A 25390-nucleotide genomic window follows, 5' to 3' on the forward strand; every position below is an offset into this window, starting at 1 on the left:
AATAACAAAACCATATTTTGTCTGATATTTACCTGTGTTTATTCTTATGTTAGAGCCTGCACATTTGGTCTTTCTGTTTCCTGGGTTATTCTCCACCTCCCCACCCCCCACCCCTGCCAAGTATTCATGTTAGGAGTTTTTGTTGTTTGGGTTTTTTTCTTCGCTGGTCCTTGAACTCAGGGCTGGGTGCTGTCTCTGAGCTTCTTTTGCTCAAGGCTAGTGCTCTACCACTTGTGCAACCTCACCACATCAGGCTTTTTTGGAGATAAGAGTGTCACTGACTTTCCTGCCCAGGCTGGCTTCAAACTGCGATCCTTAGATCTAAGTCTCTTGAGTAGCTGGGATTACAAGTGTGAGCCACTGGCTCTTCATGTAAGTTTTAACTCTGTTTTAGTTCTCAGTTCAAATTTTCCTACCAGGCAGATACTAACCTTGTTGATATCATCACCATCCTGATATGGGTACTTAGAAGTACCTTCTTCCCCAAAGGTGCTAACTCCTCATATGCATAATAGATAAGAGACCAACTTAAGAAGCAAGATCCACATTGAATCCAGATCCCTTTAAAAACCTCAGAGTTTTCAACTGTCTGTCTCCCTATGCGGGTCAACCGCATACTCCAAAGCTTTGAGTCAACCCCATACTCCAAAGAACGTTGAGTCTGTCCAAAGACTCCGTTTTCAGCCCTTGTTTGAGGGGGCAGCCTGGCCAGTGGGTTGATGCTAATATCATCATGAGGTTATACAAGACTGGGTGGGCCTGCGGTGCTGCTTCCTCGCTTCCTTTTTAATAGGCACAGGTCCCACATGCCCGGGAGAACCACTACACGTTTGTGGAAGCTCATGACCTGAAAGTGCATGGTTCGTTGGTTTATTTGTTGGTTTTCTGAGCTCTGACCCACCGTAAATTGAATGTAAGCTATGTGAAGAGGTTGCCAACTGCTATCTGGTTTAAAATCAGACACATACTGCCCAAGCAGTTTATTGGTAGCCCTTCCCCTCTCTCTTTCTACCTAGCTATACTACATACATGCATATATACAGGTATATACATATATAATGCATACATAATATGTATGTGTATGTATATACATATGTGTATATGTATACCTGTTGAGCAGGTACATGAAGTATTGCATGCCTTAATGTATTAAATTAGAGAAGGGGAGTTCTCTCTCACTCTAGGCTATAAGCTTCCAAGGAAAAGGACTCTGTCTTACTTAGCTTGGTTCTCATGCCGATTGAATATGTATTAGATATGAAGGCATCAATACCTTTGAATACATAAGTAGATGAATGAATGAACAATTCAGTGCATGAGCAAATCAATGAGCAGACGTTATCTACACCAGAGATTTTTCATCTTGTCTTACCATTAGAATCATCTGGACATTTTTTTAATTATTAAAAAAAATCTTTATTAAACAGAAGGGCTGCATTAAATAAGTCAAGCAAAGAGTACATATCCTTTCGTACAATTTTTAAATACTGGATAGCTTTTAAACACTGCAATGCCAAGGGCTAATGAGTTCAGAATCTCTGAGGATCTATAGATCACAGGCACAAGTCTACTAAAGTTCTCTGGGAGAGAGGACAAGGTGACCCAATACAAGGCTCCCCCAGGATTGAGACAGTTCTGTGGTAATACAGCCACTGTGCTAGCCCAGACCTGAATAGTTAATGCTAAGCTCATCCAAAACTGTCACCGAGGACCAGTCTGGAGTGATGTATTTTCAATATTTGAAAAGCCATTGGCTTCTTGTTTCTGCTTGACACTTACCTAATTACATTCAAGCTTGTCGTTCACCTTGACCTCCATCACTGCTTCCCGCACTGGTTCTCATTCAAATCTGTGCTGCTGCAATGGACTTGTGTAGCAGAAGAGTTTGTGACATCCAAATGGCAGAGGGGATGGATTAAACCATTGCATCAGCAACAAGCAGCAGACCTGCTGAAGAGCCAAAGCAGAGCTCTCATCACCAATCATGGGAGTGTAAATGAGTGTAGATGCTATGGAAAACGGTACGGAGGTCCCTCACAAAGCTAGAAATAAATCTATTGTTGGACCCAGCAATCTCACTCCTAGACATCAATCAAAAGGCCATGAAATGAGTATGTCAAAGAACCTGTTTGCTGCCACAGTAATCAAGATATAGGATTAGCCTAGGTATCCATCCATAGATAGAAGAATGCATGAAGAAAATGTGGTCTACACAATGCAATACTGTTGGGCAAATAAAATGAGCGAAATCATATCACCTTCACAAACATGGAAGGAACTGGAGACAGGCCCAAAAGGATAAATACTACATGTTCTTACTTCTGTATGGAAGCTACTCTGTGGATCTTGTGAATATATAGAGTAGTAGATACTTGGGATAGATGAGGAGAAAGGAGGACAGAAGGTGTGACCAGTGGATACAAGGGTAGAGTTGGATAGGAGGAATGATCTCTAATGTTCACAGTAGGATAACTATGGTGACAACAACTGTCTATTTCCAAACAGCTAACAGTGAGGATTTTAATGCTTTCCAACTCCCTTAAAATAGTACGTGTAAGGCAAAGGATCTTCAAGCTACCCTGATCTGATTACACACTGCGTGAATATGTAAGTGTCACTCCGTGCCTTATCAACACGCAAATCAATGTACAATGTATATGTGTCATTTAAATTGAAATAAGTTTTAAGAAGGAAAACTATCCAGGTGCCAGTGGCTCAGATCTGTAATCCTAGCTTCTAGGGAGGCTGAGATCTGAGGATCATGGTTCAATCTGGGCAGGAAAGCCCATGAGATTCTTATCTCCAATTAAACCCCAAAATGCTAAGAGTAGAGCTGTGATTCTAGCTAGCCTTCAGAACAAAAAATAAATAAATCTTAAGGACCACACCCAGGTCCTTTGTTCAAGCCCCAGGATCAGCACATTTTAAAAATTAAAAAAGAATAGGAAAACTAAGCAGGCAGTAAGGATAAAGCACCGGCTTTGCTAATAGAATCCCGATGAACCCTCGTGTATTTTTCTCTCTCCAAATTGAGGACAACACATGCTGACACATTCCTATTTATGGCTTGCTTATGCCAGTGACTCTGATAGGAGTTTGCAGTTTCCATTGTTTTCTTGGGTGATAGATAGTCTCCTTGATGGAAAATTCCTTAGGTAGACAAGTTTCTATTCATCATGGAAACACTGATCAATTTGCTGCACATCTGTGGTCTCTACTAAGCCTATGAATGAGTGTGTGGACAGAAAAATCCAGAACATTCTTCCACCCATGAGGGGAAGATGGCCGCACAGCTCCTCCGGGTCTTGACACTCAGAATGTCGTCCTAAACCAGTGGCATCAGCGTCCCCACGTGTCTGCTAGAAATGCAGAAACTCACACTTTACGCTCTAGAACTCTAGAGGAGGCTCCTGAGTTCCAATGCTACCAAATAAACGAATCAACTTTAAAAAAGCAGACTAACCAGAGGTGTGCCCCAAGAATCTACGTTCTAGACAGTTCTCTGAATGAGTTACTCCTGCTCCTCTAAGCAAAATATTTGGCCTAAATTTTCACTGTCCCCATTACAGAATCACTGGGTAGAGGGAAAGCCTGGCAGGCTAATTTAGCACAACCATTGGAAAGGAACCCCAACAATGTGACTTCATTGGTGCCGGGTGACCAGCCCATTGGGAGGTGGTGACATGATCTCCACAGCTTGGGTGGTGTTAGTATGATTATGAGTTCAGCGGTCAGCAGCCCTGACCTCTTTATGGCTTAGGCCTCTACCGTGAGCTACCCACACAAAGGTTAGCCTTTCATGCTTCACGCATATCACAGGAATCAGTGATGGGAGAAAGGGCTAGCACCCTGGCTCTGAATCTCACCTGCGACAGCATGAATGCTCATTCTGCGTCTCTCTCTCTCTCTCTCTATTCATAGTGATTTCATCTTTCACTATTTACCCCAGGCTGGCCCCGGGTATCTTCGTCTGCCCCATGTGCATAGTAATCAGACTCAATGCCTGGAGTTATTTGGGAACCCATATATGAGAACAGGTAGAAGTATCTAAGAGCCAAAACACTTCAGATGCTTCCAATAGGTGATAGTCGGGCAGCTGCTGGACGCCCCCTACTGGTGGGACATTCAGTTAGCATGAGTTGTAAAAACCCCGCTTACATACTATAATCCATGTGTATGATCTCACCACCTCTCAGGCAAGCAGAAGAGGGTAATCCTCACACCAATGACAAAGCAGTGCTCAGAGACATCCAATGTCACCTTCGCGCATGGAGGCTTGGTTGTCCCTGGTTCACTCTAGCCTTCTTACTGCCTCTCTTCACAGACACACAGAAGCTCACACTTATGGACAGACTCAAAGAACTCCCTGACATAATAGAAATGTCTTACTTGATCATGGTTCAAGGCCAGCCTGGGAAAAAGTTAGCCATCTTTATCTTCAAAACCATCCAGTCCTAGCGGTCACTCACTTTTAATCCCAGGAACTAGGGAGGCAGAGAGGGAAGGATGATTTTCTGAGGCCAGCCCTGGACAAAAATGCGAGAGTCCATCCAAGAAACAAACCATGAGCAAAAAGATTGGGGACGCAGCTTCCCGTGGTAGAGCTCATGGCAAGTGATCATGGGGCCCAAGGATGATCCTTAGTACCCCAAAAGAAAAGAAAGAAAAGGCCCTGCCCCAGTTGAAATCCAATGGCTTCCAACAACAGGTGGCCACTGAACATTGACCCGCCGCTAATGTGACTGACCAAGCAATTAACACTTTTTTCATTTAATTCATTTAAATTTAAATAGCCACCTGTGTGTGTGCGCGTGTGTGCATGTACACGCACACACAGCACTAGAGAAGAAACTGGAATTGTGTTTCAATGGTTTCTACCTTCAGATCAGAGTAGATCTAAGCTCCTGTGAGCTTTTCCCAACCAGGTGTGTTGTTTGGGTTTGGTTTGGTTGTTTGGTTCCTTTTCCCCCGTGCTGGGGATGGAATCCAGCTCGTACACCTTGCTGCACAGTGTGGTTTTCAGAAAGAAGAGTCAATGGCAGTGTGATGGGGTGGAGGTGGGGTGTCTTCGTGGTATGATTATTGATCATTGTTTTCTCTCTCTCTCATTCTTCCCTCCCACCTGTCTGCGCAGGAGCCAATGCCTCAGCCCCAGACCAACTGAGCTTAGCACTAGCCTGGAACAGAGTGGACATCGCCCGCAGCCAAATCTTTATTTATGGGCAACAGTGGCCGGTAGAGTATATGTCATCACTCCTGAAAAGCCCACTTGCTTGGGCCAGGGTATTTGTGTAAGGAATCTTTGAGAGTCGTACGGGAAACGACTTGACTGGGTATTTTCAACTTAGGATAAAGAAAAAAGACAAAACAGCAGCCAAAAAAAAAAAAAGAAATTAATCCAGCATTGTCTCATATTTGGGGAAATGCTGCCCCCTGGTGGTAATCTAACTCCATACACCACCAACTAGTCACCCGTGTTCATTTCTTGAGTGACCATCCAAGGATGGCAAACTTCCCAGTGCAAAGGGTATCCTTCTTAAGCCTTCTAAAGACACACATAGAGTTGTGGTGGGTAAAAAAAATAAGGAACGGCTGGGATTCGTTTGTTTCTGACTACCTCTGAGGAGGGCAGAGGGAAGACGTTGCTGTTTCCACAGGGTGGTGCCCAGGTTGGTACGTAGCTGGGTCACACTTTAGGATGCAGAATTAGCAGGCCTCCCCGTGCGGGTACCATCTGGTCCTCATGGCTGCGCACAGATCCTCCCTATTTCCAAAGGACAACATGAGAGAAGCAGAGATTTATATAACTGTTCTTGGTTTGTTTCCCTCAACTGACACTACCAAAAATAAACACTTGGGAGAGTGGCCATTGGATGGTCTACGCACACATCCCCAGGAGGCAGCGCAGCAAGCCTGGAATTGAGCTCTGTGCCCGGCTGATATCACACCAGTCATGGGCAGTTCTTTCTTAACCCTTCCCTCCCTGCCCCCATCCCAAGAGCTTGTTCTCTTCTATTGCCAGTAGATTGCTAGGGTGGAAATCCTCCTCAAGGAATCCAAGTCTTTGGGAACCTTTGGTGAAAGGAATTACATGAAAATGCTGGCCAGTGCAAACTGAGAGTAGTTCGCCTTTCTTTGCCTGTTTTTTTTTCCCTCCAGACATCCACAGTCTATTCAGGTTGTTCCAACCAACATGGGATGCTCTGTTCTAGTCACCCAGGGGGTCTTATTAGAGCCCGAGACTGGGAAGTGCCCACTCCAGCACTTCACTGCCCACCCATGCAGAAGTTTGGACAGAGTGTTGCAAGGGTGAAATCCTGGTAACCAGTGGCAACTTTTCAGGACCAAGAAGAAAGGGAGAAGAAACTGAACTTTGAAAGCCGGGACTGCTATGTCTAAAGACAGGAGAGGAGCTCCAAAACCAGAGCTTTTATGGCCAGTCTCTCTGGCCTGTCCTTAGCTGTGTGGAATGATTTTATCCTGATGACAGGACACTGGTGAATGAGCCATTGGGGTGGATGCTAAGGAACCATACTTGTAGTCAACTCAGTGACTTGATTTGCAGGTGGGGTCCCTGGAGCAAGCCATGCTGGACGCCCTAGTTTTGGATAGAGTGGATTTTGTGAAATTACTCATAGAGAATGGAGTAAGCATGCACCGTTTTCTCACCATCTCCAGACTAGAGGAATTGTACAATACGGTAGGGCCAAGACAAGGCGCTTTTTGTGTTCCTCTTGTTTTGTTTTTGGTCTTTGGTTTCACCTTCTCCTGCTTCCCCATCTGCCTGTGATTCTCTTTCCCTCTCCCCCCTCAGTGCATGGAGATCATTCTTCACAAGTACTCCCTTAGACCAAGTCACCAAACTCCCACCTGTTTTAACTGCTCAGTTGTCAAGATCAAAAGCAAACCATTACCTGATCACCTAAGGGGATGATTCTCAGATTGTTTTTTACACAAAGCCAAAAGCAAACCCAGAGGGTGAGGCATTTACAGAGAATGACCGATTCAACACCAATCCTCCAGGAAGCCATTTGAGTACCCTGAGCTATCCTTCTGTTATGCTCAGAACCATCAGGTCTATCCTTTTCCCAAGCTAATGAGATAAAACGTGAACTATGACTTGTTTAGAATTACCCCACGGGTTTTTGTTCTTTGTTTTCTTTACAGCTGATACCCACTAAGAACTCAAGTGTAAAGAGCCATATAGTTTGTGGCCATTTTACAGATGAGAAAACTGAGTTGTCTTAGTCTACTTGAGCTGCTACAACAGAGTGCCTGAGGCTGGGTAATTTATAAAGAACAGACAAAGGTTCCTCATTGTTCTGAAGGCTGGGAGGTCCAGGTCAATGCACCAGCAGATCCGCTGTCTAGTGAGAGCCCAGGCCTCTATCCAAGATGGCGCCTCACTATTGTGTCCCACGGGCAAATAGGAAGCCTCTTCTGTATTAGCCCTATTCCATTTGCAAGATAGAAGTCCCTGTGACCCAAGCACATGGCAATGGCCGCACCATTCAACACCAGTTGTATACTGACTACTAAGTTCAGTATTGCTTTTACAGAGGCACAAAACTTCAAACCATAGTGGAGGCTGAGAGATGACTTCTTCAAGGTCTCAACACTCCTGGGGGGGGGGGGGAGAAAAAGCCAGTACAGAATCTAAGCTTCTATCTGACCCAGCGTCTGTCTGTCCCATTAGGCAAAGCACAGTTAGGGACAGGGCTCCCTGGGCTCCGCCAATAGCAGGTGCTGAATGGCGCCCCCCAGCTGCCTTGCCTTTCCACTGCAGGGCGGCGGGAGCTGCAGGGCTTCTGGCTACTGTTTCCTCTGGCAGTTGGGCATGCTGAGACTTGCAGTATGAAAGAACTAAGTCAGAGTTGAACAGCTTACCAAGCAGAGCATTCAGGGAGCAGAGAGAGGTTCCACGGGCTGACAAGAAAGGAAAGAAGTGAGGATATTCTCAACTCAGAGAGGCCAGTAGATCTCAGCACAGCCATCAGGTGTGGTGGGTACTGGGATAGGGCGTGAAGGACTCTCGGGTAGTGAGTGCTCCCCGCCAAATAATGATGATCCTCCCATTCATTGAGAGCTACAAACTATTCTGATATCTGTGTACACGTTGGGTGGTTTACCTCACTAACCACCCTATCCAAGGAAGTGGTGGTATCTCCACATTAGATATGGTAAAACTGAGTCACAGCGTAAGTTCTGGTTCAGAGGAGGGGGGCAGCAGAATCTGCACAGCACCCTCTGTTGGCTAAACCTTCTGATGCGTGAGTGTGTCACGCGAATGGCAGGTGGTCAGGCTCCAAACTCACCTACCTGTGCACCAACGCATTAGCCAAAGGTTTTGCCATCCTGGTTGGAGATCTGCCTGTCAGCATGTCAGATTTAGTGAATAAAAATACAGAACAGCCCAGCTGAACCTGAGTTTCATAGAAACAGGGAGGGATTGTTTGCGTGTGAGTATAGCCCACCCCACTTCATCCACGGGGAGTTGGGTCCAGGAGTCTCTGCAGAGAGCAAACACCTCGGATGTTCTTGCATAAAATGGTGTAGTGCCCTACTCAGATCTACCTGTGCACTTTAATTCTCATGTCCTAGACAACTTCTAGTACCTAATAAAAGGTCATTTTGTATCAATGGTTGTTATACTGTATTTAGGGAATCAGGAGGAGAAATAAAAAAGCCTGTACATATTCAATAGAGTAACTTTGGGAAGTTCTTTTAAATACAATTTTATGGTTATTATGAGAGTATTGTACAGAAAGTTACCATTTTGTAAGTCAGGTAATGATTACATTTCCTTTTTTTTTTTTTTTGACAATGCCACACTCCTTCCTTTGCTTCCCTCTCCAGTTTTTTTTTGGGGGGTGGGGGATTTTTAAGACTGAATTCCACTATGTAGTCTGTGCTGGCCTTACCCTTTGATCCTCCTGCCTCAGCCTCCCGAGTGCTGGGATACTTGGCATGCCAGCACCATACCCAGCCTACAACTTTTCCCTAAATATTTCCAGTTCACAGTTGGTGCCATCTGCAGACGTCTCGTATGAAGATAGAGGGCCAAACATAGATTCCAAATGTTACATGAAACGTATTTATGTTAAATCTATTCATTGTTTATCTGAAATGCAGGTCTCGTGCTTTTACTTTAGAAAGACAACCCAACAGCAACTGATTTTACTTTATTCTCACTTCAAGCACACGTGTGTGTGTGCACGCGCACACACACACACACACACACACACACACACACCCTTTTTACGACTCCCTCTTTTCCCCAAAACAGACCGTTGCTTTTACTTTGAGCCAAGTTTCAGCAAACTATTATCCAAAGTCCAAGTCCAGTTTGCTTCCTGCTTCTGCATAGCCTATGAGATAAGAAGGGCTTTTTTAAATTTTTAACATCTTTACTGGTTGAAACAATTTTAAAAAATGAAGGTATTCTATGAAATTCCAAAATTCTATGATAATCTCAGCACTTGGGAGGCTAAGGTAGGAGAATTGAAAGATCAAGTCTGACCTGGGTTACTGAGGGAGTTCCTATCTCAAAAGTGAGATAGAGATAATTGATGGATAGGAGATAGATAGATAGATAGATGCATACATACATAAATACATATATATATATATATACATACATTGATGGATAGACAATAGATGGATTGATAGATACATAAGTAATTCAGACAGACTGATGAAATTTGATGTTCTGTATCCATAAATAAAGTCTTTTTGAAATAGTCAAGCTTTGTTAACATAAAATTGTCACTATTTCTTTCCCTTTTTTTGCCTTGAACTCAGGGCCTGGGCGTTGTCCCTTAGCCTCTCTGTGCTCAAGGCTTGTGCTCCATTTCTGGCTTTTTCTGAATTGTTTATTTGAGATAAGAGTCTCACAGGCTGGGAATGTGGCTCAGTGGTAGAGTGCTTGCCTAGCATGCATGAAGCCCTGGGTTCAATTCCTCAGCACCACATAAGCAGAAAAAGCCTTAAGCAAAAGAAGCTCAGAGACAGTGCCCAGGCCTTGAGTTCAAGGTCCAGAACTGGCAGGCAGGAAAAAATTAAGACCATCTCACAGACTTTCCTGCCCAGGCTGGCTTCAAACCCCGATCCTCAGATCTCAGCCTCCTGAGTAGCTTGGATTACAGGCATGCGCCACCAGCACCTAGCTGGCTATTTCTTTTTTTTTGGTCCGGTCGTGGGGCCTGAACTCTGGGCCTTGGCACTGTCCCTCAGCTCTTCCACTCAAGGCTAGCACTCTACCACTTGAGCCACAGTGCCACTTCCAGCTTTTTTCTTATGTGGTGCTGAGGAATCGAACCCAGGGCCTCGAGCATGCAAGGCAAGCGCTCTACCACTGAGCCACCTTCCCAGCCCCGGCTACTTCATTTTTAACCGTACAACACCAGTTAAATAGATTTAGATTAAAGCTGTTTAGCCCACCACATCTAAAATAATTTACTGTCTATCTTTTTAAAGAAGAAGTTGGCTAACCCCTTTGTGAGATCATTTCTTATTCATTAGGGAAAAAAACTAAGAGGCCTCAATGATAATGTGCCAAAGCATTTTTTCCGATGGGTCAGTTGTGTCCCCTCGGTTTTCCTGAATGCAAATTGAGCTGCTTCAATGTCGGGCCCAGCTCTCCGCAGAGCTGAGAACCTCCCTACAATCTGCGAACCTAGAACCTCCAACACACTGTCAGGAGGAAAAACCATCCCAAGTCTGTATTCGTTTAGAAAATGCAGATACAACTGAGCAACTAGAACAAGGTCCATTGTGACAACCTACCCGTTCCCACAACCAGCCAGACCTTTCCTTCCAGATCCTTCCTCCCTTGCCAGTAGGAGCCTCTGACTAGCAAAACTGTTTGATTCTTCTTTATTGTTTTCAGAGACATGGGCCCTCAAATACATTGTACCACTTGGTCAGGGATGTCAAAAAGGTAAGAACCCTCTGGACCACAGGTCAGAGGCCCTGTCCTGAGGCTGGCTGTGATTGGACAGTGTCTCTGCTTTGCATGAGCTGCTACACCCCTCATTGCTGAACAACGTGTGCACCTCTGCCTTGTAACTCTGCTACCTCTGCTTCTGACATAGCTGGGGCTTTATCTTCAGCTGCCATGGTTTAAACTGCTTTGGTTGGGCATAATGCTTTGGAATAGTGGAGCACGAGGCTCCCCTCTCCTCTCCCTGTGCCATGTGGATTTATGCCATCCCCTGGGTTCACCATACTGTTTGGGAGCTACTTTCCACCATGTGTCCTAGACCATAAGAGAGGCACCTGCATTTGCTAGCTCCTGAGATGACATCACTTCCGGAATGGTACAAAGTATAGGAAGAAAACTCCACAAGTCCCAGAGAAGCAGAGACAAGAAAACAACGTGGCATTCCATTCTTCTAACCCTTTTGTTTTTATTTCCCAGAAGAGATTTTCACATGCATCATCGTTCTTTGGTTTTTAGAAAAGCTAAATTATGCACATGTGGTAGATGAGGAGGCTGAGGACTGTATTTGATGCTTCATGGTGAGCTAGCATTAGAGCTCAGAACACTTCATTAATGATAAAAAAAAGTAGTAAAGTAGAAGCTGTGATTTACTGATAATCAGGTGCATAGCATTGATTGACGTAAGCTTCCTATGAGCCTTAACACATTCCATCTTTACAAAACGTGTGTGTGTGTGTGTGTGTGTGTGTGTGTGTGTGTGTGTGTGTGTGTATGTGTGTCATGGGACTTGAACTTAGAATCTGGGCACTGTCCCTGAGCATTTCTCCTTAAGCCTAGCAGGCTAGCACTCTACCACTTGAGCCACAGCTCCATGTCCAGCTATTTTTGGTGATTAATTAAGGATAAGAGTCTCATGGACATTCTTGTCTGGGCTGGCTTTGAACCATGATCCTCAGATCTGTCTCCTGAGTAGCTAGGCTTATAGGTGTGAGCTACCATCATCCAACTTAAAAAACTATATTTGAAGTAGAAGTTATTACTTGATTACCATTAATTACTATTCCCATTTAAACAATGAGTAGGAAGGTGATGAGTGAGTGAATGAATGAATGAACGAATGAATAAGAAGGTGATGTTTAATCCCAGCCAAGTGTTCTTTGGCCCCTTAAGCAGTCTGCTTTAGGGCAGCTTGGTTCCTGAACCCTTAACTCTATAAAACAAAATAGATAAGAACCCCCCTCCAATACACACACATACATACATTACACTTACCACTGCCAACACTTTATAGCAATTAGTCATCCAAGTCTACAGGAAATACATAAAGAAATCTGCAAAACAAGGTCCAAAATAAAGTATAATTCCTTCAACTCATTGGAAGTCACTGGCTCAAGGTATTGAGAACCTGACACACAGCATTTTAATTATTTTTCCTTCAAAGGTCCTGTGGTTCTTTTTAATGTGCCTCTTTTTGGTTGCTAGATGGATCTTTGATAATCATGAGACAAGGTATAAAAACCCAAATCCAAAAAGCAAAGTCTTTCCCTTTTTTGGCATTTTGCACACTTTTCTATGTGAATGAGAGAACTGGAGAACATTTTTTCAAAGCAAGCAAGAAAAGCAAATGCTCTGCAAGCGATATATTCACCCCCAGGGCCACTTCCCCAAGCTCAGGCTTTCTTTGATCTGCCTCAGTCCAACCACAGTAGTGAGTCTGTCCTCAGCACACACATACCTTCATGCCTTACACCTCCATTTAATTAATCCTGCCCTCAAATTGCCTGGAAACTAAACCCAGAAGATGGAGGGTACACAACCCCCCGTAAGTTCTTTGTCAAGCTACTTGCCACTCGTGTTTTCTAAAATAATAAAATGAGCTCTCTAAAATGAACACCATGAGTCAGGCACCAGTGGCAGGCTCATGCCTGTAATCTTAGCCCCTCAGGAGTGGAGCTCTGAAGAGTGCTGTTCAAAGCCAGCCCTGGCAGACAAATCCTAGAGACTCTTATCGCCAACTAACCATCAAAAAGCCAGTAGTGAAGCTGAGTCTCAAGTGCAAGAGTTAGCCTTGAGCACAAAAGTCTCAGGGACAGTGTGGAGACCCTGAGTTCAAGCCCTAGGATGAATAATAATTATAATGATTAATAATAATAATATTAAACATGGTGCTATCACCTCACCTTAGATGTGTCGTTGTCTAGTTGATGGTGAGGACTCGTGAGGAGACAATATAATGCCTTTGGGTCTCGGCCCTGTCTATCCACCACTCCAAGCCCTCTATCAAGGCCTTTGTGATTTCCACCACCCACCCTCCCAGCTCTAAGATCCGGCCTGGCTTTCAAGTGTTGGGTTTTTGTTGTTGTTGTTGTGTTTTTTGCAATTAGATTTTACTGAGTTTAAATGCTCCTCTTCCCCCATAGGACGCTGCTTTGCTGAAATCCCTGGAGCAGCCCCGAGCATTGACTCCCCTCCCTTGTGTTATTAGAAGGCATGTACTATACCCTGTAGGCAGCTTCTTTTTCCTCTTTAAAAAGCTTCTTGGCTAAAAATATCCCTCCAAAAAAAAAATACAGACCAACAAGAAAGAACAGGGGGATGAGAACTAGAGAGGAAAGAGCATGGGCTGCCAGCAGACTTTTCTTCTTTTAAGTTTGACCCAAATATTGGAGCAAGAAGATAATTATATAAGCATTCATTGGCCTACTAGTTAAGTAGCTAGAAAAATGATTGGAAAAAAAATCACCCAACTGGCCCACCAAAAATTGTTGGGTTCTTTTTTTAATCCTTTTATAGCTGAGCAAAGAGATTGTCAATGAAATGAGGAGAAGCAACCTCCTCCTCCCCCCCCCCCACACCCTTGGGAGAAGTAGAGGTAGGAAATGCCCATTCATTACTTCTGTGCAGAGAGTGAGCATTGAGTTATAGGATGAAACAAAGGGATAGACATGGATGAAAGGAGTGGAAAACAAGGCTCTTTATTTCTTAAAGCAAATGAGCTGGGTGCCTTTGGCTCATGCCTATAATCCTAGCTACTCAGGAGGCTGAGATCTAAGGATTATGGTTCAAAGCCAGCCCAGGCAGGAAAGTCCATGAGACTCTTATCTCCAATAAACCACCAGAAAACCGGAAGTGGTGCTGTGGCTCAAGTGGTAGAGCGCTCGCCTTGAGCTGAAGAGCTGAGGGACAGCGCCCAGGCCCAGAGTTCAAGCCCCACGATCGACAAAAGAAAGTGAATGAGAGCCAAGCACTAGTGGCACACTCACCTGTAATGCTACCTACTCCAGATGCTGAGATCTGAGGATCACGGTTCAAAGTCAACCTGGAAATAAAGTCCATGAGGCTCTTACCTCCAATCAACTAGGACGTGGAGCTGTGGCTCAAGTATAGAGCACCAGCTTTGCAAGAAAAAGCCAAATGAGAGCCTGAAGCCTTGAGTTCAAGCCCTGTACTGGCACCAAAGGGGAAAAATGTGAATGAGAAAGAAACTAACACCAATGAGCAACTTTATTATGTAGTTCTAGAGGACTTCCACCCATTTAATCCACTAAGGAACCCAGAGGTTTTGCAAACTAGGTTTAAAAGGCTAAGCAAACCTTAAAAACTTTAAGCAATATTTGGACTTAGAGAAGACAACAAAACATAACATCCTGGCTTCTTTCCCATTCTAGGGGATATATAGATATATAGATATAGATATAGATATATATTCATACTTAGTCTGTGAAAAACTTATTTATAAGCTTAGTCTGTGAAAAACTTAATTTATAACCTGAACGCTAAATGAGAAACACAGCTAGAAACATATTTCTAGACCTTAAACATCATATTTAACCATATGTCTGTACAACTAATGTACATCACCCCTACAAATCCAGGGAACCCCCTTTAGGAATGATCAGCTCATTGTCCATGAAACAACACACCATCTGCACATCCAACTATTGTGTAAACCAACAGCACTGAACTTGGAGAATCACTCAAGCCAATGTCAAGATCCAAATTATTTATATCAAGAGAGCAGTCTAAGAGCCATGGAGTCAAGAATTGCCATTCAATAATCAGTCAGTAATTTGAGTAGATATAGCCCAATCCAGTTCCACAAACTGTTCCATGCATAAATCCATTGATTGTTAGTGACGCTCTTGTAATAGACCGAATGGCCCAAGTCCTGTCTGCTTTTCTGTAGACTATAACCTGCCATTTGTAGTAGCTGTCTGCTCAATGTGTGCCTCTCTATGTTTTAAAGTAGTAGTTTCTCTTTCTTTTTTAAATCAAATGTTCTAATGCTTTAGTTTGCCTCCACTATCTATCTCTCCCCCACCAACCAAGGGCGGTGTTGGAGTACTCTAGAGAGGTAGTAGTGAAAATATGATCATTTAAAGTGATCAAAACCCAAGCGGCATCTTGGAGAATGCAAGAGAAAAACAGAAATGATAGACGCAGAGACAGGAGGGGGAGGAGAGAGAGAGAGAGAGAGAGAGAGAGAGAGAGAGAGAGAGAGAGGAAGAGAGAGAAATAGCTAGCACCTCTGATAAAAAAATTACATTTTGATAAACCCATCTGCTAAATGCATGCAATTTTGCAAAAAAAAAAAAAGCCTATTTTTTAAAGATTGATTACTATGTTTTCGGCCTTGCTAATCTACCAGACATGGAAAAAATGTTCTTTATTCCTCCTGAGATTCCAGCAAATTAAGGCCTATGGGTGATTGCTCATAACAAATGAATCCACCTTCCCTTATTATGGAGACTGTCCCCAGACGGTCTTTCCTCCCTTTCTCTGGGAAAACCTAAAATCTTGTAGTCATTTTCCATGTTTCGCCAGTCAGGAGGGAACAACTTTATTTTAAAAAACTTTTTTCACATTTTGAAGGGGGGGAAAAAAAACCACAAAGCCCCTAAACAGTTGAAATCTGACAGGGATATCCTGAGCAGTCCGTTCTAAAGAGCAGATGTGACATCTGAAGTTGACCAGTTCTTTGGTTAAGATATCTCTAAGCATAGCATGAAGATGAGGCATCGCCTTGGAACAGGAGATCTCATGTTCAAGTTGCCACAGCACATCTTCCTGTAGACCTGAGCCTCTCGGTCAAAGCCTCTGAGTCATACGACCTGCCACATAGTGTTAAGTCATGTAAGGAGACATTGTCCAGTTGATAAGGGTTTATTAATTACCAAAGTGATGGCTAAAGGGTGGGAAAGAGGACTAGGAATAGTGGAGAGAGTGTTACTCTGTCTCAGTTTTGTGACATCCCATTAGAAGAAGCCCCAAGTTAAGGAAGACTCCTCCAGAAGTTCTAGACATTACCTGTTGGTGTGTGAGTTACCGTTCAATGAACACGGCCCCATCCCGGATGATACCTTTCCAGTCTCTTGCCTCCCAGCCCCGCCCCCAGTTCCACTCACCAAACTCCAGCTAGAAGTTAAATCAACCCATAGAAACTCAGGACAGGAGATCTTGCCCAAATGACCAGGCTGCACAGAAATTAAAAGCAGCTCCCAGGAGCTGATCGAACAACTGCACTTTTCAACACAGATGAAGCTGTAGAAGTAACAAGACCCAAGCCACTTATTTTCAGAGCAAAAACTGAGGTACAGAAAAAGGGAGATCTATTCAGAATCAATGGAAGAGGCCACAGCCCAGCCCCTGTACTATTTGCGCTAGGGAGCTGAGTCTCTGTATACGTGTCTGTGATTTTCCTCTAGCTAGCAATGGCCATCCTAGGAGAAGCCATACAAATGCTGCCTCTGTAGCATCTCGGACCACAGAGAGTCAAAGACACCAGCTCATCTCTCCATCCTGAGCAGGTCCTGACATTGCCTTAGACTCTCCCCAGAACAGCCTTATCCCAAGATGCCTACCTTGTACCCAATTCATTTTATAAAATCTATTTCTGTCCCCACCCCCAAACGCCCCCAAAAAAGCATCCACTCTTCCTGGTAAGAAATAGGCTGATTTCCCTTAACACCTCTGGAAACAGATGGAATCACCTTGGAAGGCAGAGTTCAAACTGGTAAACTTTCCCTCCTCTGATACCATTTCAGGAAGAATATCTGGTTTTCTCCTTATCTTCTGGCCCTACCAAATCCTGGATTCACCTTCTTAGACTGGTGAAACAGAGCAGGCTGTTCAATACTAGTGTGAACATCGCCCTCTTGTGGTCACGCACAATGTAAATTACCTTTTTTTTGACCTTGAAAGCCTTAAAGGGTCATTCAATTTTCTCTAGCTTCAGATCTGACCACCTATATCAATCATGCTGAAATATTCAACCTTTATAAGGAAAGAGTCCTTTAGCTCCCTTAAAAGTGTATATTACTATCAGACCTTGATGAATACAATCATTTGGTTAAAAAAATGTTTTCTTTGTCCCTTAAATTTTTATTTGAATTTTACTACTACTACTATCACCTACTCAACCAACATAAATATTTCCATTCAGTATTAGTGCTTGGGAAATATCAGTATCTTGTACTTAGAACTCAAATGGAATGTCATGGCTAAGTTTCTCAAAACCAACTACCCGGCTAGCAAGCTCACTGTTCCCTAGGTTTTACATTTAGGAACATATTACAAGATCAGAAGCAGGCACAAGTTCATAGACTTACATCAATTGCTTTTTCATAGCATCACAACGAGTCATTTGGGGACATTTTTCATATCTGGCATTGGAGCACTAAAACCCATAGATGGCATGGGGCTCAGTCACCTCTTACTGGGAAGCGGCCCTGATTTACTGGATTATATGAAGGACAGACAAAAGCCCACCACAAGCCCACATTCTTTACCTTGCCCATCTCGCAATGCCAGGGAAAATAACAAAGCTGAGGTGGGTGAGTATCCTTTGAAGTCATCCTTGCTCGAGCCAAGTATGTATGAGATGACTAGCCCAGACATGACCCTTGTGCTAGACTTTTCTACTCTTGAATAGGGTAGCTGGGTCTACAGGCACCCTGACATGACAGACTGCCCCCAAAGAGTGAAGAGAAGCAGTTGCTGGGGAAAGGCCTTCCAACTCAGTTCAGTGTTTATAGAAAGGGCACTGACTGAAAAGTTAACTGTCTTAAACCTTTTCTGTGTCCCCTTTCAAATGCCTTTTGTCCTAACTTTTTATAACCAAGTCAGGCAACGGGTCTTTGTCAATAGCCCGAGGACAGTTTCACTTGCTGACTTGATCGGGTTGATGAAACCATCTCCAAACAAAAGAGATTCTGAAATTCTGATGGGGCTTTGATGGACCAAAGTGGTAGATGGGAGACATTCTATGTCTCACGTGTGAGATCCACCACACGGTCCCATTTTTCTCATCCTCACATTAGATCCCCAAGCCTGACTTCTGCTCCCAGTATGGAAGCCTCAGACCCCAGTGGGAGGAAGTGGGAGCTAATTCATTCTAGGGGTAGTAATTAAGTCTACGGAGCAGTCATGGAATCTCAGACATATGAGACAGGCCATCCTGCAGCTACACAGCATCGCCACTGAGCTCCACTTACAGGAATCTACTGTTTCAAATCAAATTTCCAGTGAACCAGAACCAGGTATGACTAAGACACTGTGGCTAGTTCATTCCGTTCCTGAAAACATAATACCAACATGCCCCCAAACCCACACTGCTTTCCAACCCCTGCAATTAACTTCAATTTTACTGGATTACATTCTCCACAGAGAAATGGTCTACACATGCCTACCTTCTCCCAGGCTCTATCTGAGGCATGAGAAATGCAAGGATCTTGAAGAGGAAGAACACCCTAAAACTATAGATTCAATTATAGGATACATGGTTCACCTTGAGGCCCAAATGTTCTAATGAGCACAGTTATCCCTAGGAAGGCTGAACGAGCATGACTACCTTCAGCTCAGCAAAAGAATGAAATGAGCCTATTAGAGGTGAGGGCTTCCTGTTTCACACTCTGAATGACTCCATGTGCGGTGTCATACCACTGCATGCTTATTTAATAGAGAAGCATTTTACAGTCTTCAGTGAGTATCACAACCACCAAGAAAGCCCAATGAACTAGGCAGAAAATGAGCCAGTCCCCTGTACCCTTACCAAACTTCCCAGATTATCCTAATACCCCCTGAGTTGATTTAAAACAAAAAAGAAAGAAAGAAAGAAACCCACAATAGATTAGGATCCTCTTCTGTGAAGTGGCAGAAATGGTACACCGCCACCTGTGTGGGTCATTCCACAAAGAAAAAGGAAAGCAAGATCCTCCTGACTTTCTAGAATCTCCAGATGCAGTGACTAGCCAGGGCCGTGGCTGCCCATGCGTGTACAGAACGCTTTCCCAACAGAGAAGCTAATCCAGATGGTGACAGCTGGGTCACGTTGCTCCTTGCCATTGCTGCACTTCCAGAGGTGCCTCGACCTCTCACAATACCAGCTCAACCCCAGAGCCAGAGCTAATAAGCAGAAACTGATCTGTCGTTTGCATCTGCACAGGGAAAGCCAGGAGAAGATAAACCATGCTGGAGGCCCTAGGTTTGATCCTTGATGCCTAGATAGATAGATAGATAGATAGATAGATAGATAGATAGATAGATAGATAGATAGATAGATAGATAGATAGAGACACACCATAACTCTAGGTCTGTTTGAAGGAAAAGGGAAAGTTCTTTTGCATCCTAGGAAAATACTCCATTGACCACATGTCTTCTTCTATCCCTTCCTGCCTCCCTTTAAGCACAAGAGAGATTCATTATACAAATCCATCATGACAGTATGATGGGGTTGTCTTTTCTGAAAAACATGCTGATTCCTGGGGTTGGGGATTAAAGAAGACCCAAGTGGGAAGTTTCTCAGCTCTGGTAATGGCACTGAACTTCAGGGAGGAGTCTTCCTTTAGTTAGTGGGAAAAAAGTGAATGACCTGCAAAAGGGTAGTATCAAGCCTAGGCCAGAGAGAGGGTGGGACTTAGAAACATCCGGGGACTTTGTGGCTGGGAATGGTGGCGTGTGCCATGTTGGGCCTTGTGTTTCTGCTACACTGGTTTTTTTTCTCCTCAGCTGAAGACCTGAATAAATATTTTGATTTTCTGTTATTGCCGACGGTTACTTCATCTTCTTATTTAACTTATTCTTCTTTCCAAGCGAGAATATCCAGGTTTCGGTTGGATCTATTTTAAGGTGAATTCATTAACCAGCATAATAATACATTCATGTTTCTTTTTTTTTTCATCATATTTTTTTACTCTAAAATAGTTACAGAACACACCCTGGAGCCTCTAGTAAACCACTCTGTCTTTTGGATGTTTGTTTGTTCCATTCTTCCCCAACAGGGAAACCTGCCCCCAGACTACAGAATCAGCTTGATTGACATAGGCCTGGTGATCGAGTACCTGATGGGTGGGGCTTACCGCTGCAACTACACTCGCAAGCGCTTCCGGACCCTCTACCATAATCTCTTTGGCCCCAAGAGGGTGAGACTCCTCACGTATTATTGGGCTTCTGGGAGGATGGGTGTGAGACATTGGGGGATATGGCTTCTTTATCTGGGAAGAGAAGACTACGTGAGAAAGAGGAAACTTCCCCTTTTTTTCCCTTCATCCAAACCACTAAAATAATAATAATAAAATAATTAAAATTAAATTCGGCAACAAATGCGGTCAAGTGCTTTCTTCGAAGGATTTGAATCATTCCACAACTATGTGCCCCATGTCCAAGCCTAAGTAACTGCAATCTGTCTACCAAGCATTCCCTCAAATAAAAGTGATATTCCATGAAAAACCAAGTGGCCATAATTCAATCCCCGAAATGGCATAATTCCCTCTGCTCCAGTCATCAGAAGCTACTTATGAAATAGGAGGTAGAGATATAACGTGATTAGTAAGAATATCCCTAAAGAATGTCCTGTTTGGGGAGTTGTTGGGGTTTTGAGGGAGTATTTTTGTTTGTTTGGGTTTTTTTTATTTGTTTTTGTTGTTGTTGTTTGGTTTGGATGGGATTTGGGAGGTGGAGTTTTTTGTTGTTGTTGCTGCTGCTGTTTTGTTTTTGCTGGTCCTGGGGCTTGAACTCTGGGCCTAGACACTGTCTCTAGTCTTTTGTGCTCAAGGCTAGCTTTCTACCACTTGAGTCACAGCTCCACTTCTGGCTTTTTGTGGTTCACTGGAGAAAAGAGTCCCATGGACATTTCCTGCCTGGGCTACCTTCAAACCACAGTCCTCAAATCACAGCCTCCTGAGTAGCTAGGGTTACAGGCATAAGCCACTGGTGCACAGCCTTGTTTGTTTTTTGTGTTCTCTGCAAATGCCTCTTAGTGAGACTTAATGAAGTAGTAAAGTTGAGCCTTCCTCTACTCGGGCTGAGGCACCCAACTCCCCAGGGCTCTGAACCACCGAGCTACTGTGAACATGATCATGAGATCTCAGTTACAACATACTATCCTTAGTACTACGAATGTGAACTTTACTCACTCTCCAAAGTGTCTCTCAGGGAACTTCAGAGATTCATGGATGACCTACTGAGAACTGCTGTCCTTGCTGCTGGGGGACATGATTTCTTTTTTTCTTTTCTTTCTCTTCTCTCTTAAAAAAACATTTTAACACTATTTTTATGTGTTTCAGTTTCCTTTTTTTATATCTTGTTGACTTTTATTTTTAACACAGTTGTGTGTGTGTGTGTGTGTGAAAATATTTTTTTTAGAACAAGTAGAGACATTTGGAAACCCCAAAAGGTGTAACTGTGAGGGAAAGAAATCCACAGAGCTTTAGGCAGGTGCCTATTTTAAAAGCTGAAACAGAAAAGATAACAAGCGAGGTCATAAAATTTTGAGAAACTAGTGGGGCGCTGGTAGCTCAAACCTGTAATTTCTAGCTACACAGGAGGCTGAGACCTGAGAATCATGGTTCAAAGCCAACCCAGGCAGGAAAGTCCATGAGACTCTTACCTCCAATGAACCACCAGAAAACCAGAAGTGGAGCTGTGGCTTAAAGTGACAGCTCAAGCGCAAAAGCTCAGGGACAATGCCCAGGCCCTGAGTTCAAGCCCACAACTACCACTACCACCAACAACAACAACAAAAAAAATGTGAGGAACTATACTTGCTGTAACCTTATTATTTAAGATGTCATCTAATCACTGTATAAAACTTAGAAGCACAGAATTTGTGCTCCTGAGCCCTTAGATGGAATTCTTTGTCTCCCTTGCTAAACAGAAATGGAACTCTGTAAGTTACTGCGTTGCTTTATATATTGTGCCTCTATATTATAGGTTCTCAGTACAGCCAGTGCCACTGCTTGGTGTCTAACATTTCCTGTGCCACCGGGCACTTTGAGCCACCCTCTGCACCTGCCCTCTGGCCACTCCCCCTTGGCCAATAGGAAGCATCTAAACATACATTCTGAACAGTACTCCAAGTTTCCAGAGTGGTTTGTCAGAAATATCTCATTGGGTCTGTTGGTATGTTTTTTTTTTGCTTATCAGTCTTAGTGTGCTCAAGCTGCTATAACCACAGACTATAAGCAACATGAATCTACTTACAGCTCCCAAAGGCCCCTGTGATAAGGAAACTAATCTCAATCTTTCCTCTTGACCCAATAACTTCCTAATGCCAATCCTAATACCATTGCTCAGGAGTAAAGAGTTCCCTGTGTGACTGTAAGGAAGGGAACAATCAGACCACAGCATTTATTCAAACACTAGATATAATGGAGCTCTCTGCCAAGCTTGATGATTATTAGGTGGTAAAAGAAATCTTAGTCCACAAAATAAACATTATAAACCTTCAAGCTCCCCCTTTGGGCAATCCCATTATATTTCTCCATTTTCTTAAAGTAATATGGCTTACCAAAAATCACAGAAATCCTGATGATTCTCCAAAATTTCTATAATAGGTTCCTCTTGTGGGTATTTTAGTCAGTGAACTAAAATTAGTGCTACATGGTACAACAGAGTTCTTATATTACTTCTTTACAATATCTTAGAGTTCTTTTCTTATTTTGATGAAAGAAAGATCTAACTTTATTCACATTTTTTTAACAGCCTAAAGCCTTGAAACTGCTGGGAATGGAAGTAAGTGTTTGCTCATAGTATTAGTGTCAATTATTCACTTTATTGCACATTTAAAAATAGAAGCCAGAAAGAAAGAAAAAACAATGAAGCCAGGCACAGTGGCTCTTGCCTGTAATCCTAGCTACTTTTGGGAGACTGAGATCAGGGAAATCCTGGTTTGAGGCCAGACGAGGTAAAACTCTTCACAAGACCCCATCTCAACCAATAAAACCTAGGATGGTGGCATGGGCCCAACATCCAAGCCATGCGGGAAACATAAATAGAAGGAGGGCAGTCAGGTTGGCTCAGGCATAGCTACACGGTCCTATTTAAAAAAGAAAAATAACATGAAGCAAAAAGGATCAAGGTGTATGTTTCAAGTGGTAGAACTTCTGGTGCGTTAAGAACAAGGCCCTGAGTTCAAACTCCAGTACTCCCCCCTCCCCCAAGAAATGACTTCATTTCCATTGGAAGGCTTATTATATGATTCTACTATAAAAGAATAAATAAAGCTTTTTCCAAGGGTCATCAGTAGCTTTGACATTTCCATCAGGAAGCTCTGCTAGATTGCCAACATACTAAAATAAATAAGTCCTATTTGAAATATGAACTTGAAAACCAAGCATAGAAATTCCAGTAGGCCAAATCTACTTATGGGTGTTTACAATGGCAGTGGATTCAAAGGCTAGACCTACTTCACTGCCAGGTATGCACAGACTCGAGACAGATTACATTTCAAATGGCACTTGTCGTACATGCAAACATAAAATAGAGAATATCCTTGAACCCTTCAGCAAAAGGGTAGCACTATCCATCAGCAACCCTACCTATAAGGAGTTAAAAGATAGACAAAGATAAGAGATAGATGAAAGATAAAAGATAGACAAAGTAAACAAACAGAAAAGCCCCAAATAGCATGATATATATAATATATATTATATATGTGTATATATACATATATCTACATATATACACACATATATAATATATAATATACATATATATTGATTCTTTTTGAGACAGGGTCTTGCTTGATAGTCCAGGCTGGCCTCAAACTCACCAACCTCTTGTATCTGTCCCCATCTTTCAGTGCTGGGATTACATGTAGTCACTACACCTGGCTTAAAAACTATGAATACTTTTTAACTAAAGTATACACTGACATGTGCCCGTAGGATTATGTGTGTGCATCTGCCTTATTTTAAAAGTAGCTGTAGCTGCGCTTGTGAGTTCTTGGAGAATAGCAATGGCTCTGGTTTATTTCAGTGTTGCTCCAAGAAGTGAACCAGTGGAAGAAATGCAATACATAGGAATTCACTGATGTGATTTCGTTTGCAACTCAGCCTGGTGTGTTTCTCTGAACCTGCAGGACGATATTCCCTTGAGACGAGGCCGGAAGACCACCAAGAAGCGTGAAGAGGAGGTGGACATCGATTTGGATGACCCAGAGATCAACCACTTCCCTTTCCCTTTCCACGAGCTGATGGTGTGGGCCGTCCTCATGAAGAGGCAGAAGATGGCCCTGTTCTTCTGGCAGCATGGTGAGGAGGCCATGGCCAAGGCCCTGGTGGCCTGCAAACTCTGCAAAGCCATGGCTCACGAGGCCTCGGAGAACGACATGGTGGATGACATTTCCCAGGAGCTGAACCACAACTCCAGGTTGGCTAACCCCAGGAAATGGGTTGATCATGTTGGGGGGGATGGGAGAGGCCACAAAAGTTTAAGGGGACACAGTACCACCCCAACAGTGAACCCAGACTCTGGACGTGATTAACCATGATGGTGCACAGTGCTATGTAGACATGTACCCTGAGAGCAAGGACTTACGGTCATGTACTTTGTTCGATGAGGCTCTGAGAATTTAACTTGAGGGAGCATACATGCTCATGGATTAGGCTGCCTGGATCATCCATATGCCTCGAATTTGGAGTCAGGAATCCAGAGATGATGCCTTGTTTGACTCCCATCCCCGGTTCCCTCAACATAGGATCTGACACACAGTGGACGTGGGATGGATGGATTTATGAGTGTAGAGTAGACCTCAGATGAAACAACCACACACACAGTAACTACCTTTTGTCAGTTGGTCAGTGTCATGGAAGTCTCTGCATTGGTCTGAGGCCTCCTGTACATATTCTCTCTTTCAGAGACTTTGGCCAGCTGGCTGTGGAACTCTTGGACCAGTCCTATAAGCAGGATGAGCAGTTGGCCATGAAACTACTGACGTATGAGTTGAAGAACTGGAGCAATGCCACGTGCCTGCAGCTGGCCGTGGCCGCCAAGCACCGTGACTTCATTGCACACACGTGCAGTCAGATGTTACTCACCGACATGTGGATGGGCCGGCTCCGCATGCGCAAGAACTCAGGCCTCAAGGTCAGCCTGCCCAAAATGGCCCTGTGACAGTCTAAGGGTGGACTAGAGTTTCACATACAAATCTGCAGGGGCATGAGGGGCTCT

General features: G+C 43.6%; 1 protein-coding gene across 2 annotated transcripts in view; it reads left to right on the forward strand.

The window, feature by feature from the left end:
- Trpm3 (transient receptor potential cation channel, subfamily M, member 3) overlaps positions 1-25390 on the forward strand; it is a 498800-nt gene that overhangs the window by 394633 nt on the left and 78777 nt on the right. For both annotated transcript variants that reach the window (XM_013018449.1, XM_013018448.1), the window contains exons 10-17: positions 5135-5235; positions 6566-6700; positions 10889-10939; positions 20033-20068; positions 20221-20361; positions 22922-22951; positions 24300-24589; positions 25078-25306. In XM_013018449.1, coding sequence (XP_012873903.1) covers positions 5135-5235; positions 6566-6700; positions 10889-10939; positions 20033-20068; positions 20221-20361; positions 22922-22951; positions 24300-24589; positions 25078-25306 — 1013 coding nt within the window. The remainder of the gene's footprint in view (positions 1-5134; positions 5236-6565; positions 6701-10888; positions 10940-20032; positions 20069-20220; positions 20362-22921; positions 22952-24299; positions 24590-25077; positions 25307-25390) is intronic.

This window comes from Dipodomys ordii, unplaced genomic scaffold, assembly GCF_000151885.1.
Source record: "Dipodomys ordii isolate 6190 unplaced genomic scaffold, Dord_2.0 Scaffold40, whole genome shotgun sequence".
Classification (NCBI taxonomy): Eukaryota; Metazoa; Chordata; class Mammalia; order Rodentia; family Heteromyidae; genus Dipodomys; species Dipodomys ordii.